Source organism: Tamandua tetradactyla, chromosome 8 (assembly GCF_023851605.1).
Source record: "Tamandua tetradactyla isolate mTamTet1 chromosome 8, mTamTet1.pri, whole genome shotgun sequence".
Taxonomy (NCBI): domain Eukaryota; kingdom Metazoa; phylum Chordata; class Mammalia; order Pilosa; family Myrmecophagidae; genus Tamandua; species Tamandua tetradactyla.
This window is the reverse complement of record NC_135334.1, coordinates 4,011,119-4,030,829: the sequence shown is the minus strand read 5'-3', so window position 1 is coordinate 4,030,829 and position 19,711 is coordinate 4,011,119. Positions and strand designations below refer to the sequence as shown.

The 19,711-nt window shown below is 41.5% G+C and overlaps 1 protein-coding gene across 3 annotated transcripts in view; it reads left to right on the top strand.

The window, feature by feature from the left end:
- Positions 1-19,711, top strand: part of NTM (neurotrimin) — a 1,015,613-nt gene that overhangs the window by 774,987 nt on the left and 220,915 nt on the right. For all 3 annotated transcript variants that reach the window (XM_077112407.1, XM_077112409.1, XM_077112408.1), the window contains one exon: positions 18,608-18,840. In XM_077112407.1, coding sequence (XP_076968522.1) covers positions 18,608-18,840 — 233 coding nt within the window. The remainder of the gene's footprint in view (positions 1-18,607; positions 18,841-19,711) is intronic.

Genomic DNA, 19,711 nt, shown 5'->3' with positions numbered 1-19,711 from the left:
ACGTAAATTTTATCACATCCTGCATTGGTAGTGTCCTTTATCCTCTTCCCTTAAATACTGACTTTGACCCTCATTACAACCTTAAGAAGGGGCACGAGCACAGACCCTGTTTCCCTTTAAACACAAATGAAAACTGAGCCACAAAAAGTCTAAAGATCCAGGCTTACCACACAGAAGCTTGGCTCATGGAAGAAGGACCGGTGGTCTCAACTCCATGGAAACAAGGCCACCTATTCTGGACATGGATTCTCCCTTTCTCCAACATGAACACGAGAGCTGAGGGTATAGCAAATCAAATATACATGTGTAGGGCAGCTTCCAGATGGCAGAAATTGTGTTAAAATATGTCTAACATCCAGTGCATTGTCAAATTTCCAGAATGTGCATTACAGAATCTCCCTTAGAAACCATTCACCCCAGAAAACATTTATTTTCTGAAAGGTTAAAGAATCGGGAGATGTAGACTATAATCCTAAATATTTCCTGAACTAAATAGCTGCCTAAGCTTACCTTCTCAAGGCTTACCTTCCCTGTAGGTTGGTAAAGCATCCCTCAGTTCTCCCAAGCATCATAGTTATATGATTTGTGAAGTCTTCAGCTGAATCATTGCTTCTGCAAGACCCTCCCTGACCCCTTAGAGTAGGGTAGTTTCCCCAACAGCTATCCTGCTGTTTCCTGAACAATACTTCATAGCACCCTAATCATCACAGTTAGTATACTACTTCCTTATAATCATGTGTTCATTTGCCTCTCTTCTCCAGGAGAAGAATCTCTGCTTAATACAATACATACAGTAGGTTTTTGACAAAAATTTGTCAAACTCATGCATAAATAAACCTATTTGGATACACCTCAATTTATCCACCTCTTCAGAGGTAATAAAAAGATATGTAAACAATAAATTAGAAGGATAGGCCTTGGCAAGCCATTTTAAGTGGAAAAGGTTATTGCATGCCCCTGCCAAAATGGATAGGAATCCTGTGAGCCAGAAATATAACTTATTCTCACTCCTTTCTGTCAGCCCCATGTAAGTGGACCCATCTCCATACAAGATTACTTATTGAGATATAAGTTGATAGAAATAAGACCCAACTAGTATGGAAGGGGAAACATCCAGGAGAAGGAGAAGCTCAGTGTCTACAGCAGTGATTATCTTCCCTTCCCCTTAGTCTTCTCTCTCCTAGCATGTTGCGTCACTGCTTTCAAATATGATCGCTTCATCACGCCACTCGGCTCTTTGGGATTCCCTTAAATAGTTGCTGGCGACAACAGACTCCCCAGCGTGGCATTCCAGACTTCTCCCATCTGATTCCATCATCCTTCCACCAGAGCTTTATTCCCATTGTGTCTGCCCAAAGCCTCAATTCCTTCCAGAACAGACACCCCAAATCATGCCCCATATCTACATCCATATATTTAGACGCCATTTTCTTTCTAGTTAGAACAGCCTCTCGCCTTTCCTCTTGTTACCCAAAGTGGATAACTCATAGTGAACTCAAGGCCTAGTGGTTCCTAAGCTCCCCTGTCTGCAATGTTCTCTGCAGTTCTCTGCATCACACTTCCTCTATCTTCTCTGTGTCCCTGTTTAGTCCTTATACCTCACTAGATTCTATTCCTCCTGGTGTCAGCGTTCCAGAACCCACAATTCTCTTGGTCTTGAAAACCTGTTCTGAAGCCACAAATGGAAACTTACATTCTGCTTTCTTCCCAGCTGCAAGCCCTAGGGACTCAGCCCACTCTCCTCTCTCCCAGAAGCATAGGACACCCACTCTCCCACGGTGAGAGTTTCCTTTTCCCAATTCCTATTTACAAAATAGTCTTGATCCTTTTAGTACCTGCCATTTTTGCAGCCTCCAAAGCATTCCCCACCCCCTTTTCTTAAGTGTGTCCACTTCTACACCCAAACACTTTTGAGAACTACAGATAGGACTGTTGTATCAGGTTCTGATTCCACAGGAGCAGACTCAGAGATAAGGATTGTGTGCAGGTTTCTTGTAAAGGAAAGGCTCCCAAGAGAAAGCAGTGGAGTGGAAAATAGGGTAGGGAAAAGGGGGAGAAGCCAGGCAAAGGGACAAATCCAGGCAAAGATCCAGGGAGGGTGGCTTAAGCCAGAACCCACAGGGAAACTCCGGCAGGTACCGAGAGCTGAGCTTTCAATCTCCACCCCAGTCAGACAGCTAAAGGCAGCCCTGGGGGGATGCAGTAACTCTGACACTGTGAGTGGGCGCAGAGAGTCTCCCATAGCTGGAAGGCAGGACTCTAAAGAGAGCACAAGTGTGGGCAGTTAGATGGAAAAGCACACAGAAACCTGAGAAACCACAGAGAGATGACAAAAGAGACCCAGGGGATCCTGGCTGCACACAGACTCCTACATCCTCTACAGGCGGGGTAGATTCAGTAAGTCAAAAGAGCCACAGCTCCAGACACCTGGGCTTCCTGCCTCCCTTCTGAGAAGGTTATCTGGATCCAGGCTTCAATTCTTCAGGGCAGGGTTTGCCAATCTCCCCTCTGTGGAACTGGAAATCAAGAGAGCGCCCCCCACCCCACACACACACACCTTTTTCCTCCAGGTTTACTCCCTGTCTGTGAGCTACGGGGGCGGAACAATAGCTGCATCCTTCCCTTAGGGGAACACACCTGCGAGAATTCTGTTTTTCATAGGCCTTTCCTTTTCTTCTAGGAAATGCACTTCTAGACTTTTTCACAATCATTAGTACATTCAACAGATAAAAAAGAAATGTCATCTGATAGTGCCCACTGTTGTGCGTGCTCCCTCTTCAAGGTGCTCCTGTCTGCACCCCATGAGCGTAAGCGCCTCCAATTCTCTGATGGAGAAGGCAAGGGAAGCAGAGAGGGCAGAAGCTGGTCTCTCCCACCTTTCACAACAAGCTGGCTTAACCAATCTCTGTTCCTCCGAGAGAAAGTCCTCCAACAGCCCGTAGTCGCAGGGGTCGCTGAAGGAATGCCACAGGACGGACACAGAAGATGAAGTCTCCAGCGCAGCGATGAAGGGCTCAGAGCAGCAACGGCTGCACGCCAGAGAGGAGGCAACTTATTTCCCAAAGGAGATTTTCATCTTTCTGGAGGATGCATCCTGTCCCCCAAGGGATAACGGAACATAGATGAACTATCTGGAGAGATGCAATTACCTCTTCCGCATTTAATTATTCTTGCATTTCGTCATCTGAGTGAGCTCTGTTTTCCCAAGCCCCAGGGACCCTACCCCCTCGCGGGGCCATCAGAAAGAGACTTCCTCATGCGCGACTTCGCTCGAGGCAGGGAAGGAGAAGGCGGGGCCCTCGGCCGCTCCAGCGCCACTTGCATCTGTGTTTTGTCCTGTTTCCTATTCTGTCTCAGCCTCTCAGGTGGTAGAAATGAAGCTGTAACCAGCGACCGCCCTCCTGAGAGGGACCTGCCAGCTTAGCCGCCGTCGGTCACTTCCACCGGGACCCAGGACACTCATTTCACACACAGTAGCACCACCCAGAGGTTAAATGTATGCGGCCAAGGTCACTTGCTGAGGAAACTGGAAAGGTCTCTCTCTGACCCAGGAGTTCCTTCACTACTTTGGAACTCGGCTTTAATCAGTCTTTCCCTTTTTCCGGTTTAATCTGGGGCAGGCGGGAGCTGCCTCTGTCTCGCCAAAGGAAAGGGGCACGAGACAGTGAGCAGGAGTCCTTTCTGACTACCCTCCCCCCCTACACCTAAACAGATACACAGTCACGGGGTAATTACCAATTAGAAAGTCTCCTGTGCACTGATTGGCCAGAACTCGTGGGTCTGGGCTTGGCTGTCCCTGGTTGGAAGGAAAACCTGAGCCGAGATAGGTATAAACTGTGGTTTGGGTTTAAGATGATACTGCTCAAGTCCTAAGTATAGAAGATCCTTCAGAGCGTACAGGAGGGGATCTGGAAGAAGAATCGAGGCTTGGGGGAAGGGGGTTAAAGTGTGTATCAAGAAGAAATTGCAGAGAGCATGGGTTTTCAGGTTGGGGCTTATTGTAAAGGGTCTTAGATTGTAAGCTTTTACAGCAATCACATATTCATGAGCTATAACTGTTAATTCTAAATTCTGAGATACTGAGCTGTTTGTTTATAACATAGTCTTTACCAGAAATTTAGGGTACTTATGTGACACCTGAGACTCAGATTTAGAGCTCTGAAGCTATGAAAGTGAGCAGTACCCCATACAAGAACCATTTAAAAAGTGGAAGAAAGGATCAGGCTTCAACTAGAGATATGAATGAAGCTGACATGGATAGGACTAAGGTTTACTAGAAGACTGGGTAAAAGATGATATTGTCCATATTTTAAAACCTCAAGCTCTGGGTGAGACTAAGGGTGAGATGTTTATTTGGTGCAAAATTTATATTTTGGGTAGTGCATTTCCTAATTTAACTTTTTTTTTTTGCATGGGCAGGCACCGGGAATAGAACCTGGGTCTCCAGCATGGCCGGCAAGCTAGTTTAACTTTTATGGTCAGTTTAGTTGAACACCATAAGTACGTAGAAACTTGATTAGAGAGTGAGATTTTGTTAGTTTGCCCCAGGTTAGTGTAATGCCCTGATAAATCCCGGGGTGGTTTGGGCAGTGAATAAAAAAGCATTTGCAGGGTTCCCTTGTGGGGATGGGGAGAAGGAAAGAGGTGTTTAATTTCCCCATTTGGAGAACTTCTGATATTCTTTCAAGCAGTGGAGACAACCAAATCAATAGGCTGAACATCTTGGGGTTCGCCCCTATGAAACTTATTCCTGCAAAGGATAGGCTAAGCCTACTTAAAATTATGCCTTGAAGTCACCCCCAGAGAACTTCTTTTGTTGCTCGGCTGTAGCCTCTCTCTCTAAGCCAACTCAGCATGAGAACTCACTGCCTTCCCTCCAACATGAGACATGACTCCCAGACGTGTAAATCTCCCTGGCAATGTGGGACCGAAAGCCTGGGATAACCCAGAACCTGGCATGAAGAGATTGAAAAAGACTTCTTGACCAAAAGGGGAAAGAGAGAAGTGAGAAAAAATAAAGTGTCTGTGGCTGAGAGATTTCATACAGAGTCAAGAGGTTATCCTGGAAGTTATTCTTATGCCCTTTATAGATAATCCTTTTTAGTTTTTGGTATAGTGGAGTGGCTAGAGGGAAATACCTAAAACTGTTGAGCTGTGTTCCAATAGCCTAGATTCTTGAAGACAATTGCATAAAGATATAACGTTTACAATGTGACTGTGTGATTGTGAAAATCTTGTGTCTCATGCTCCTTATATCCAGGGTATGGACAGATTAGTAAAAAATATGGATAGGATGGTGAGATAATGGCTCAGTGGCAGAATTCTTGCCTGCTATACTGGAGACCTGGTTCGATTCTCGGTGCCTGCCCATTGGAGAAAAAAATATATGGATAAAGATAAGAATGGGAGGAAAAAGGGTAAAATAAATTAGGTAGATTGAGACACTAGTAGTCAATGAGAGGAAGAGGTAAGGCATATGGTATGTATGAGTTTTTTCTTTTTCCTTTTTATTTATTTTTCTAGAGTGATGCAAATATTCTAAAAAATCATCATGGTGATGAATACACAACTATGTGATGATATGGTGAGCCATTGATTGTGCACCATGCACAGAAAATATGCATGAAGATTTTTCTCAATAAAAAAATTTAAAAAGAGAAGGGATTGCAGTTGGAAATAGAACAAGGAGAGCCACACACTGTTGACTTCACCATAGACTGAGCATGCATGACAGGACATCCCAGCTGGGTGCACCAGCTACTGGGCTTGGGAATGGTGAGGTATTTCCAGAATCCTTTTCTTCTGGTGTGATAAAATATGTGTAGTATAAAGGATGGCCCACCAGCCCCATCCATCATACAGGCCCTAATGAGCCCTGCTATTTTCAGTGTAATTTTAGGAAGTGCTTGGTTTGGACAAAAATTATATCCACCCTGCTAATCTCCTGCCAGGTTGGACTCTGACTTATCCAGGAACTGGAGAAAGCTGCTCAGGTGAGGGCTTTCCATATACCAGCTAGTGAGGACAGTCACAGAGACAAAGCAAAGATGGAGGAGACATTAAGACAAATACATTTCCTGGCCCCCTACTTCTCAGTTCCTCACTTCCCAGGGAGAGCAGCTAGCTGGAGTAAAAAGAGGTGAGGTCAAGTTTACTGTCATTTATAACCATCTGTAATTTTGTGAGGGAGCTTTGCACAGTTCTTCATTTTGGCCTTCTGGTCCCTTATGGACCTCAGGATAGTGTAAAATAATCCTTAGTACAGTGTATCACTTAACCTACTTGCAATAGTTAGAGTTCTTTCAGGGAAAAGATGGCATGCTCAAGTTGGGTAATTTGAACAGAACTTAATAAAATGATTATTTCCAAAGCTATGGCCAAGGAACAGAAAACTGTAATGGAGAGTTGAATACCCAGAGGCTAATAGCAGCAGGACACCAAGAGATGCCCCATGAAATGAAAGCAACATCCAGCTACCACCAGGAGAGGGCCTCTTCTCAGGAGCTATGATCTCTGATGGAGGGACATAGCCAGCCCATGGCAACCCTGTTCAACCCAACCTCCTTCTCCTCCCTCCCTAATCCATCTCAGGCCACATCTTCCTCATTGGCCAGACCCAATAGGAAGCCAGACAGTAGAGGAGCCTGTCGACGTGATCCATGCAGGTCAACCAGTGGATCTTGAAGGGCAAGCAGACATAGCCAGACACTAACTTCCAGGTTTACCCCTTTTTATTTTTCTCTTCTACCAGAAGCCTATACCACACACAAGCCAAATTTACATTCTTTTCCAAATAATCTGGAATCTTTTTCAGAGCTCCATCATTCTCTGCCTATGCTCCTTGTTCTGCCTTCCCTTTTCTACTTAGCAAGCCACTACAATCCATAATGACAGCCTGAACACTTACTGTGATTCTAAATTGCCCTGAATGTAACCAAGCATCATTGTGTTAGGGTTCTTGGAATATTGAAACAACTATTGTGCTTCCTGCCCTCTCAGTGCTGCAAATATCACAGGAAGATACAGCAGGAAGATGAAGAATAGGCAGATTGCTATAAAGGCATACCAGGATAAAAGTGTGTTTGGAGAACACTCATGGTGGACTAAAAATTCTGCAGAGGAAAGGTGGTTGGAATATGAGATGATATTTAAAATTGGTCTTGCTAGGGGAATACCATTTTATCTAGCAAACAATAGGGACAATGCCATTCCAAATGAAGCACTGAGTTACTGAATCATAAGTGAATAGAGTGTTCAGTAACAGTGAAGAGTAGCCCAAGTTACCTACCACACCACGTGCCCCAAACAGTGTAGGGGTGGGAGGATGAAGTGGAGTGTTCTAGTTTGCAAGTTGCCAGAATGTGATATTCCAGAAACAGAATGGCTTTTAAAAAGTGGAATTTAGTAAGTTGCAAGTTTACATTCTAAGATTTTGAAAATGTCCAAATTAAAGCAAGTCTATAAAAATGTCCAAATTAAGGCACCAAAAAGAGGTTACCTTCACTCAAGAAAGGCCGATGAAGTTCATGGTTTCTCTCTCAACTAGAAAGGCACATGGCGAACTTGACGACCTCTCCTAGTTTTCTCTCCAGGTTTCTTGCTTCATGAAGTTCCCCGGGAGGCATTTTCATTTTTCATCTCCAAAAGTCTCTGGCTGGTGGGCTCTTGTGGTTCTTGTGGCTTTGAAGCTTTTACCAAAATGTTTCCTCTTTTAAAGGATTCCAGTAAACTAATTAAGACCTATCAGGAACTGGTGGAGTCACATCTCCCTCTCATCAAAGGCATGTCACATCTCCATGGAGATAATCTAATCAAGTTCTCAACCCACAGTGCTGAATAGGGATTAAAAGAAATGGCTGCCCCCACAAGATGGATCAGGATTAAAACATGGCTTTACTAGGGCACATAATCCTTCCAAACTGGCACATGGAACCTTGTAAGAGATGGAAGGCTTGAGTCCAAGCTCAAATGGTAGATTGAGTCTAAGGTGGATTTCCACTGTGCTCTCTCTGTCTCACTCGTAGTGCTCCTGAGGCTCCCACCCCCAGGAACTGTTGATTTCTATGAAGGGATGGAAGAGACCCTAAACTATTTTAGGATTATTTAAAATATGCTAGGGAAAGCAACTAAAAACAAATACTCCAGCGTTCCAGGATTTAGTCACCCATGATAAAAAGTCTTTACTGATCTTGCCTTTGTTCCTTTGATATGAAAGAGATGATGCAATTCCCATATCACCTTGTGCTGCAAGTGCATCTTACTCACCACAGGGACATAACACGCAGTTATTAAATAAAGAAATGGTTTGTCAGAGCTGTGACTTACAAATATGTTAGGATAGCAGTGCATGAGTAAATGACAGAACTGATGAAGAATACACATGATGTCAGGGGGAAATATGAAATATGTTGCCAAATAGAGTGAAAACAATAATTGTCAAGGGCATTCATAGAAAAAGGAAATAATTTCTAGCTTGGAGGCTACATGCACCTGGGAATTAAATTGAACCTTGAAATGTGTAACACTGGTGAAAGAGAACAAGAAGAAGATTTCCAAGCAGGGCAAGTAAAGGTGAAGATTTGGGAGAGGCCAAAATGTGCTTTGGGGATAGTGAATAGATTGCTACGTTTGGAGTGGTTGGTTCATATGAGAGAATGATGGAAGATAAGGTAAGAGGGGTAAGGATGCAAGATTGGAGGGGGCATTATAATTCAAATTGTTGAAATTTATTCTGTATATTCAATGAGAATCATTGAACAATCCCAAGCCTCCTTCAGTGTTTGGATTAGTCTTGGGTTTTTGTCGCTGTTACAAATCAAAATGTTGTGCCATTCATTTAAAAAAAGTCATGGCCACCTAACTCAGCAGAGTTTATTTGAAATGATGCTACTTCATTTGACTCTCACAGAAAGAACAGATGGATTGGTGTGCTTATTGAGGAACTTTCACAGGCATCTCCAAAGCATGTCTTGCCTTCTTGGTTTATTGCCAAGACACAAGAGAAGTAGAAGGTAAACTCCTCCATTAGTCTGATGTCCCATAAATAGTGAGCACATTTAAAGGGAGGGTATGTGTATCATGCTTATAAACGCAGGTTGGTGGCCTCATACTAATTATCTTTATAGCCTGGGTCTTTACATGGCCTTAGTCTTTTACCCTTTAGGATTTGGTGGAAAGTAGGAGATTTTAATCAAATAATTAATCAATCAAAAGTCATTATTGAATGCTACTTTGTACTCAAGACAATGTTCTGTAGAGATGCAAACGTAAAATAAAATATGGCCCTTGCTTTTCAAGAACTTACAATTTAGTCAGAGAAGTAAGGTCATTGTATACCTAAGAATGAGATAGCAGTCTGACTATCTAATAGTGACCATGACTACCTTCTTTTGTTTGGCTCCGACTAAACACAATGTGCTTTCATTCTTTACATGCATGGTTTCATTTGACCTTTTTATTAAACCCATGAAGTAGGAAATGCTATTTCCTTTGCAGATGAGTTAAATGAATCTCAGTAAGGTTAAGTAACTGCCTGTAGCCTGAGAGACAACAAGAGCAGAGGCAGAAATGTGATAAGAACATTGGACTTCAGAGCCTATGTTCTTTCCTCTCCACGAACTCACCTCAAACTGCAACCATCTACCAAGCAGGGTGGGGTTGGTGATGTAGTATATACACAGCTGTTTTTTTTTTTTTTCTCTCTCATATTTTCACCTCCATCATAACCTCCCTTTTGCTCCTATTCAGGCATTATCAACCTTGTTATTATTTCCGTAAACAGGAAAGATTTTGTAGCCCACGTACTTTTTTTATATAAAGTAAAATTTGTAACACATTGAGAGATGCAAAGTCAAGTAAGATTGGTGTTTTTATATCTGAATGCTCAAAATTAGTTTTATAAATTTAACCTGAGCTTAGATTCCAAAAATGCTGAGTAGAGTCAAAACCCTATTAAAGAAAACTTCCTCAATAATAAAGAGCTAAGGGGTTAGATGGTGCCCATCTAACCACATCTAACCACAGGGTCTCTTAGATTTCAGTTCCAATGAAAGGTTAAATATAGGCAAACCTTGGAGATATTGCAGGATCAGCTGCAGACCAACAAAAAGTTAATACCTCATAAAGTGAGTCACCTGAATTTTTTGGCTTTCATGTGCATATAAAAATTACTTTTACAGTATCATGTAGTCAATTAAGTGTGCAATAGCATTATATCTAAAAACAATATACATAACGATTAAAAATGCTTTATTGCTAAAAAAAAAATAATAGCCACATCTGAGCCTTTAGTAAATTGTAAACCTTTTGCTGGTGTAAGGTCTAGCCTCAGTATTGGTGGCTACTGACTAATCAGAATGATGCTTGCTGAAGGATGGGGTGACTGTGGTAATTTCTTAAAATAAGACAACAGCAACATTTACCACACTGATTGACTCTTCCTTTCATGGAAGATTTCTCTGTAGTATGTGATGCTGTTGGATAGCATTTTGCCTGAAGTAGAACTTCTTTAAAAATTGGAGTCAATCCTCACAAATCCAGCTACTGCTTTATCTACTAAATTTATGTAGTATTCTAAGTCCTTTGTTGTCATTTAGAATGTTCATAGCATCTTCACGAGGAGTAGATTCCATCTCAAGAAACCAATGTTTTTATTCATTCATGAGAAGCAATTTTTCATCAGTTCAGTTTTATCATGAGATTACAGCAATTCAGTTACATCTTCAGGGTCTATTTCTAATTCTAGTTTTCTTTTTTTCATTTTTATCACACCTGCAATTATTTCCTTCACTGCAGTCTTGGACCCCTCAAAGTCATACATGAGGGTTGGAATCAACTTCTTCCAAACTCCTCTTAATTTTGATATTTTTATTTCCTCCCATGAATCATGAATGTTCTTCATGGCATTTATAATGGTGAATATTTTGCATAAGGTTTTCAAGTTATTTGCCCAGATCCATCAGAGAAATCATTATGTATGGCAGCTATAGCCTTATGAAATGTATTTCCTAAATAATAAGACCTGAAAGTCAAAACGACTCCTTGATCCACAAGCTGGAGAATGGATGTTGTGTTAGCAGACATGAAACAACTTGACTGATCAAGTGCATTGTCAATGAGAAGTGATATTTTGAAAAGAATCTATTTCTCTGAGCAGTAGTTCCCAACAGTGGGTTTAAAATATTCAGTAAATCATTGTAAACAGATGTGCTGTCATTCAGGCTATGTTTTTCCATTTATAGAGCACAGGTGGAGAGAATTTTGTGTAATTCTTAAAGGCCCTAGGCTTTTCCAAATGGCAAATGAGCATTGGCTTCAACTTCAAATCACCAGGTGCATTAGCTTCTAACAGGAGAGTCAGTCTGTCCTTTGAAGCTTTGAAACCAGGCACTGACTTCTGCTGTCTAGAAGTGAAAGTCCTAGATGGCATCTTCTTCCAACAGAAGGCTTTTTCATCTATATTGAAAATGTGTTGTTTAGGGTAGCTACCTTCGTATTTTATATGAACTATTTCATCTAGGTATAACTTGCTGCAGCTTCTACATTAGCACTTGCTGCTTCACCTTGCACTTTTATATTATGGAGATGACTTCTTTCTGTAAACCTCATGAACCAACCTCTGCTGCCTTCAAACTCTTCTTCTGCAGCTTTCTCACCTCTCTCAGCCTTCATAAAATTACAGAGTTAGGACCTTGCTGTGGACGAGGCTTTGTCTTAAGGGAATGTTGTGGCTGGTTTGATCTTCTAGCCAGACCACCGAAACTTTCTCCATGTCAACAATAAGGCTGTTTTATTTTCTTATCATCCATATGTCCACTGGGGTAGGCCTTTTCATTTCCTTCATGAGCTTTCCCTTTGCATTCACAATTTAGCTAACTGTTTGGCACAAGAGGCTCAGCTCTCAGCCTATGTCAGCTTTTGACATGCCTTCCATTCTAAGCTCATAATCGCTTTTAGCTTTTGATTTAAAGTGAGAGATATATGACTCTTCCTTTCACTTAAACACTGTAGGGTTATTAATTAGACTAATTTCAATATTGTTGTGGCTCAGGGACTAGGGAGGCCTGAAAAGAGGGAGAGAAATGGGGTATCAGTCAGTCACTGGTACAATCAGAATACACACATTTATCAATTGAGTTTTCCATCTTATATTGGCACAGTTCATGGAGCCCAGAAATAATTACAATAGTAATATAAAAAATCACTGATCACAGCTAACCATAAGAGACACAATTACAGTGAAAATTTTGAAATAGTACCACAGTTACCAAAATGTGACTCAGAGGCACAAAGTTGGCACATGCTGTTGGAAAAATGGTGCTGAAAGATGTGCTCAAAGTGGAGTTACCAGATACCTCCAATTTTTAGGAATATCTGTAAAGCACAATAAAGCAAAGCACAATAAAACAAGGTACACCTGTAATGGCTAAAATAATGGAAAATTGGAGTCTGTCACAAAGTCAAATTTTAAAAGATTTAATTAAGCTTAGTCTGGGTTTTAAGAAAACTGGGACTAGAGTACTTGAGTGGTTGATTTTTCTATAGAACTCACCTCTGACAAGAGTAGGCATGGAGGATGAACACACCAACTCTATGTAAGTATGTATGTCTTATTTCAGAGCCTTCACGCTGTAATGTTTCACTGCAAAACTTGAGAGAAGTTATGGGCTTGAGCTAGATGATCAGAGGAACCAAATTTAGGGGTAGCTGGAGCATTTTTGTGAGTTAAGAGGAGATAGAGGCCAGGTGCTGTGACGAGCAGAAGCACTTATATACTGTATTCTCAATGTGGTTTGAGATGTGCTGTTTTTCAAAAGCAGTTAAAGAGTCCTTTAACAGAAGGAATGATTGGATTACACACTGCATCCATTATTGTCCTCAGGTCACCAGGCAGGAGTCTTTATGAAAGGCTAAGCCTGAATTCTTTCCTCTTTCTTCATTAATCCTTCTCTGTAGTTCAACAGTCTCTTTCTCTGTCTTTAGAAAGTTTCAGCCATATATTTGTTATATTTTCTTTCTGATTTCCGGGTGTTTACCCCCCCCCCCCCATCCCAAATCCAAAGTTCTGTGAAGCCCTGACTCTATACTTTATGGGTTTTTTTCCTGCAGCATTGGGTTTGTTAACCATTTTTTACTACTCCTCTCTGTGCAAACACAGGAAATATAATAAATGCACTATTCATCACCAAAAGATCAGATATTTGGGGCTGGTTTTGGAGCTTGGGCACAATAAGTACAGCTGCAGGAAATGATAGTTATGGCGGCTTTCCCCATCATACCCTGTGCTTGTAGGAATGGGGGTGAGTCCTTTTGTAGATGAACATTTACACAAATTTTTCTCATTAAAAAGAATGCATTGACAGTCTATGCAGTTTGGTATGTCCAAATACACCTGCCTATTCTCTATAGGAAGACATTTCTCCAAGAAAAGGAATAGGTGAGAAGGCTACCAGAGTTCATAAGTATTTGGAATTTGGGGAGTTCGATGGTTCCAGAGCTCAATCTGGAATCTATATATGCAAAAACTGTTCCTCTATTCCTTGTGTACATGACAGAATGAGTGGGGGGCATGCTCCTAGTAAGAGGTATATATCAAGGTTGTAGGAGAAAAGGTGAGTTTTTTTCAATGTGTGGACTAAGCAATTTCCACCCTTTTTATCACCCCATCTCTTTCCCAGGCTGTGTCTTGCTGCCCTCTGACCATTTCCCTGAGAAGTGGCCATAGTTAGAATGCTTAACTGGATCAAACAGGGATAGTTGAGCTTGAAATCTTATCCTCTGTTAGTCATCTATTTAATCATCTTTCTGAAGGAGAGAGGATACCATTGTGTGTTTTAAAGTAGTTCTGTAGAACATCTATTTTAAAGACTATCTCTGAAAAGAGAGGGCCTGTTGACTGAATTTTCACCTCCAACCTTTTACCATCTCCCCTCCAAACAATTCACTCTGAAAGAGCAAATATGCTCATTCCCACTTTTTTCAGTCTAGGAGAAATGTCTCCAATGCATTGCTGCAGAGACTGGATAAATGAGACAGATAGATGCAGGCAGGTATGAGAAGGTGACAGGAGTTGGCTGCCAAGTTACCCTTGCGATCCATCTCTGTGGAAACCACTATTAATTCTGTGGAGAATCAGCAAGACTGATATCCAGCAGTGACAGTTTGGACATCTAAACCTGACCTTGGATGTGCCCACAACCACAGCTGTAAAGATGCCAACTTTTCAGCACAGTATATCACACTGGTCACATAACCATACTGAAATTGGCTACATTCTCAGCTTTAGTGTGCATGCAAATAAATATCTTTGGGCCTTTAATTATTGTGCAGCGTGGCGTGATGGCTTCTGTTTCCATCCATTTCCAATAATGAGACATTCACAAGAAGTCGAGGACAGTCCTTTTGTATTCATCATTAGGTTCTGAAATGCCCCCACTGTAGGTATCAAAAACATTTATTCATTTGATTCCCGATGCTTGCCCATGCCAAAAAAAAAAACTTATTAGGAGGAAATACCAAACTGTTTTCCAGAATACCTGCATCATTTTACGTTCCCATCAACATGTACAAGGGTTCAAACTTCTCTGCATCCTCACAACACTTGCTATTTTCTGTTGTTTTGTTTTTTAAACAGTCATTCTAATGGGTAAGAGGTGATATCTAATTGTGATTTTGATTTGCATTTCCCTGATGACTAATGATATTGATTACCTTTTCATGTGCTTATGGGCCATTCATTTATCGTCTTTGGGAAAATGTAAGTCCTTTGCCTGTTTTTAAATTGGGTTATTTGCCATGTAGGAAATACACATAAGAAATGAAAAGAGGGACTCAGATATTTACGAACTCATGTTCATAGCAACATTGTTCAAAATAACCCAAAGTGGAGGCAAATCCAAGTGTCCATCAATAGATGAATGGATAAAAGATATGTAGTCTACTCCTACAATGGAATATTGCTCAGCCATAAAAGGAATGATGTTCTTATACACACAACAACATGAATGAATCTTGAAGGCATTGTGTTGAGTGAAATCAGTCAGGCAAAAAAGATAAAAAGCGTATAATCCCTTTTACATAAAATACTTAGAGTAAGAGAATTTCATAGAAGCAGACAGTGGATTAAAGTTTTCCAGGGACTGGAGGCAAGAAGGTAAGGGAAATTATTGCTTAGTGAGTACAGAGTTTCTGTTTGAAATGATGACATAGTTGGGGTAATGGATGCTGGTGATGGTAGCACAATGCTGTGAATATAATTAATATCACTGAATTTAATTTAATTGAAAGCTTACCATTAAAATGGGAAATTCTGAGTTGTGTCTATATTACTGCAATAAAAAGCTTAAACAAAACAGAATACTTATTCGAAGACTTTGGGGTTTGTTGGACAATATCTCTTGCACCAAGACCATTTATCTGTTATATGGTCAAACTTCAGCTGTTAGAAAGAAGAGTAGGGGAACTAGAACTCTGGTTCATATAACTTAATAGTTACAGGAAAGTTGACTCCAATGAAATAATGGAAAACTACTTTCAAAATGTGAGTCATTTCATCATGCTCACTCATTCTGCAGCTATCATTTTACCAGAAACTAGGGGTCTAAATTAGTAATTCTCACAGTACGGTCCTCAGACCAGTGGAATCAGCAAATCATGGGAATTTGTCAAAAATGTAAATTCTCAGGCACCACCCCAGACCTGCTGAAGCACAAACTCTGGAGGAAGGGCTGAGCAGTCTGTAATTTAACAAGTCTTCAGATGATTCTGATGCAAGCTGAATTTAAAACCATTGACTTAGATGCTTTTGAAAAGGCCCTAGAGGAACATTTAAGAACACTGAATCTGAAAAAACAAACAAACAAACAAAAAAAACTAGGTTTGAATCCAAGTTCTGTGACTTAGTATAAATGTGATGTCAGTCAATGCAAACAATTACACATGTTTTTAAGCGTCCATTAACCCCCTTCTGTAAATTGGCAATAATAAGCAAAGCCAACTAAGGTTCTGAGATGATAAAATGGTACCTGAAAAATATGTTCAACAGACATTAGCCATGAATATGGAATCTCTCTCTCCTTCTTGGACCCAAGCCAAAGTCAGAGCCCTCTTGTAAGGTTATTAATACTAAACAGTGCCCCAGGTACATGATAGGCAAAGCAATTCAAAGGATGAGATGTTGCTCTTAAGTAATTTCTAGCCTATGCGATTCTAAAACCAGATTCTATGGGAGGCAACCTGAGATAAAGAGCTTTGGGGCTATAGGGATGTAAAGAAGGTATGAATTCAGGCACTTCTGCTGGCTACTCTGCAATGCGTTTAATCTGCTGTTGAATATATGCTGGACATTTTCATGGAAGCCAAAATGAAGACCTGGAGCGTACACTTCGCCATCTCTGAATTCATGTGCATTTGAGTTACCTGGCGATCTTGTTAAAGTTCAGATTTCAATTCAGCACAGCTGAGGTGGAGCCTGAGACCCTGCATTTCTAACAAGCTCCCAAGTGATGCAGACGCTGCTGTTTCACTGAACAGTGAATGGTACACTTTTGAATGGTGAGGTGTTACTGGGATGCTTCTCAAACATGTTCATATGATTCATCTGTTGATTTATGCTACTGGAGAAATGCACAGGGACCTTTGTCAGCAGTATCCCCTGGGGTCTTCATTATATGTGTAGACTCTCAGGCCCTGTTCAGACTTGCTGAGTCAGAATCTGCATCTGACGATGTCTCTCATTGATAGAGAAGCACATTCAAGTGCAGAATACATTTAAGACTGGCTTACTGGGTATGCTTGTGGGCATGGGGTTCCATACGTGGAAAGACCTTGTGCTTGATTCAATGTTCTACTGTCACTGTCTTGAAATTCTGAGTAACATTTGAACAGTGGGCCCCAGATTTCAGTTTTGCACAGAATTCCACAAATGATGCAGCTGGTCCTGAATATCCTGTTCTAGACAGTGGTTTTCAAACTCTAGTGTGTATGTGTATGATTCAGCTGGGATATTGTTAGAAATTCTGATTTCTGGAATTCCCAAATATTCTAAACCAGTAGGACAGCAGTGAGACCAAGAAATTCCACTTCATGAGCAAGTTCTTTCAGCATTCTCGTGCTGTATGTCAGAGAGATGCCCGAGGGAGCTGATATCACTCTGCATTGTCCGACAAGCATACTAAGCATCTCAAAACTCACTGGACACTGGGGCAGAGGTTTTTCTGCTTGAGCAGTTTCCCCACCGGAACCCTGTGCTGAAGTGGCCTACAATGATTGCATGACATTTGCAAAATATGTATGGCAAGATGCACAGTGCAGGATGTCTCATCTTGAGAGAGACTGCCTAGAGCCGTGCACATTCAGTTGCAGTTCTTAGTCTGTGTATGGCCACAGGCCATTTTGAGAATTCAGTGGAAGCCAACGCCCCTCTCTACTCAAAAACTTCACCTTTGTGCATTTCAGTGAGTGCACAGGACCAGGATGCAAGGCCTGGCTCCATTCCTGACTAGCTTTAGTTCTTTGGTTATGTCACCAGACCACCCTGAACTCTTCTTTTTAAGTAGAGAATGGGTAAAGGCATCTACCTCATAGGTTTGTTGCAAAAATAAAATGACACAAGGAAGGTGTAAAAAGTGCATTTACACTGCAAAAAAATGTATAAATTAGAAGAATCATTATCCATACTGTGTGGCATTGCTCTTTCCAGCATGAAAGACAGGATCAAGACACTGTATTTGTGAACTTAGCCTGAAGCTTTAGAACATACTTGAAGTAGAAAGAGAGGAAATGAAGACATAGAGATGTGGTGCTGACTTAGCAAGAGTAGCTGGAAAAATGGAAAGTGTAGCAAAAGAGAAGGGAGCATCCCCAATCTGGGGGATCCAGATGCAAAAATAAAAGGAAGAAAATATATTTTTATTGGTGCCAACAATTTGGGGATTTTGGAAAATGCCTTTAGTCTAGTGGTAATTGAACATTTCTGCTCTTGCTTATAATGAAGATAAATAGCAGTGGTGGTGGTCCATATTTAGTTTTGATTTCCGAAGCTTTTTGCCAGAATCTGCTATTCTGAAATGAGAGGAATATGGTTTAGTAGTTAAAATATGGGCCTCTGATATAGCACATATTAGCTGTGTGACTTGGGAAAGTTATTTATGTTCCTCTGTGCCTCCATCTGTTACCAATAGATACTTCCTTAAGGGTGGTGATAAGTATGAAATGGTTGAGTCTCCCAAAACACCTGGAATGGTAATCTGAGTGATTGTCATCATTCACATCATTAAAATCCTTGGCCCAGCCATGCTGGTTTGGCAGATAACTTCAGATTACAATTGGAAAGTTATTTGAAGTGTTCCTGAACTTAATTGGTTTTAGAAGCAATGACTGTATTGGCCAGTCAATGTTCAGCCCTCTGCTGCTGAATTCCATAAATTGAAACTTTCTAGAAAGTTCCATGACAAATCTAAAAGAAGGAAATACATACATGTATAGGGGGAGTAGGCAGGGAAGGCGATGCACAATAATAAGACATCTGGGTCCTGCTAGGAAAGTGCCACTCTGACGGCTCCCATTTCACCTTCAGTCCCTTGACCAACCTGTCTGGTCTTCCCTGCAGGTGCACGATTGACAACCGGGTCACCCGGGTGGCCTGGTTGAACCGCAGCACCATCCTCTATGCTGGGAACGACAAGTGGTGCCTGGACCCCCGTGTGGTCCTCCTGAGCAACACCCAAACCCAGTACAGCATTGAGATCCAGAACGTGGATGTGTATGACGAGGGCCCGTACACCTGCTCAGTGCAGACGGACAACCACCCCAAGACCTCCCGCGTCCACCTCATCGTGCAAGGTAGGTGGGGTTGGCCTCGCGTCTATGGAGGAGCGGAGGGGAAAGGCAGGGTCAAAGACTTCTTCTGTGACCCTCAAAAGAGATGAGTTCTGTTTATTTGAGCTCCTTCCTGGTTGTCATTTTGCAGTCTGAAGCTGAATTTTCTAATCATTTGCCCATTGAGTAGGACCAGGACATATATATATATATTTTTTGCTTTTGTTCCATAATACATTTTCTCAGAAAATTATTGTCTAATTATTGCTTTCCTTGACTTTATTTTAAACCCTTAAGTGTTTTTTTAGATCCCATCCAACTCTAGACTACCTTCATTAAAGACCAGCCCTTAGTACTTTTCTGGCATGACACGTATGCCAAGCACTAGCCTAGCGCAGCCCTCAAAGAAAGCAGAGCCAAACCAGCAGATGCTCCAGTGAATAACTTGGATGCATCCTTCCCAGCTCCTGCCTCCATTGTTTCCAGCTGACATTTCTTAGTCTAGGATTTCTGAAACACGTTCACCCTTTAATGCCTGTGTCTGGTGCCCTGTGTTCTGGTTGTGTTCACTTCCTTGCTCCCCGCCCGTGCTTTCAAGGCCTTGTTTTTCTGGATGTTGTTGTTTGTGTCTTTCTTGGTTCTTTTGTCTCTGTGTTCTCAGACTCTGCGAATTGTGGTCACCTTTCCCCAGTGGCCTTAAAAAGCAGAACAGGCTCTGGGGCATGCAAACAACACTGAGCTGTGTTGGGCTGATTCCTAATTAGCGCCAAAGAGTGCAAAATCAGATTTTTCCTTCCCTGCCTGTGAGAACCTGATCAAGCCATTAGATGTTTCTCACTCCATGTGCTCCTTCTGTAAAACGGGGTTCATGGGGGGAGGAGCTGAGTATTACATG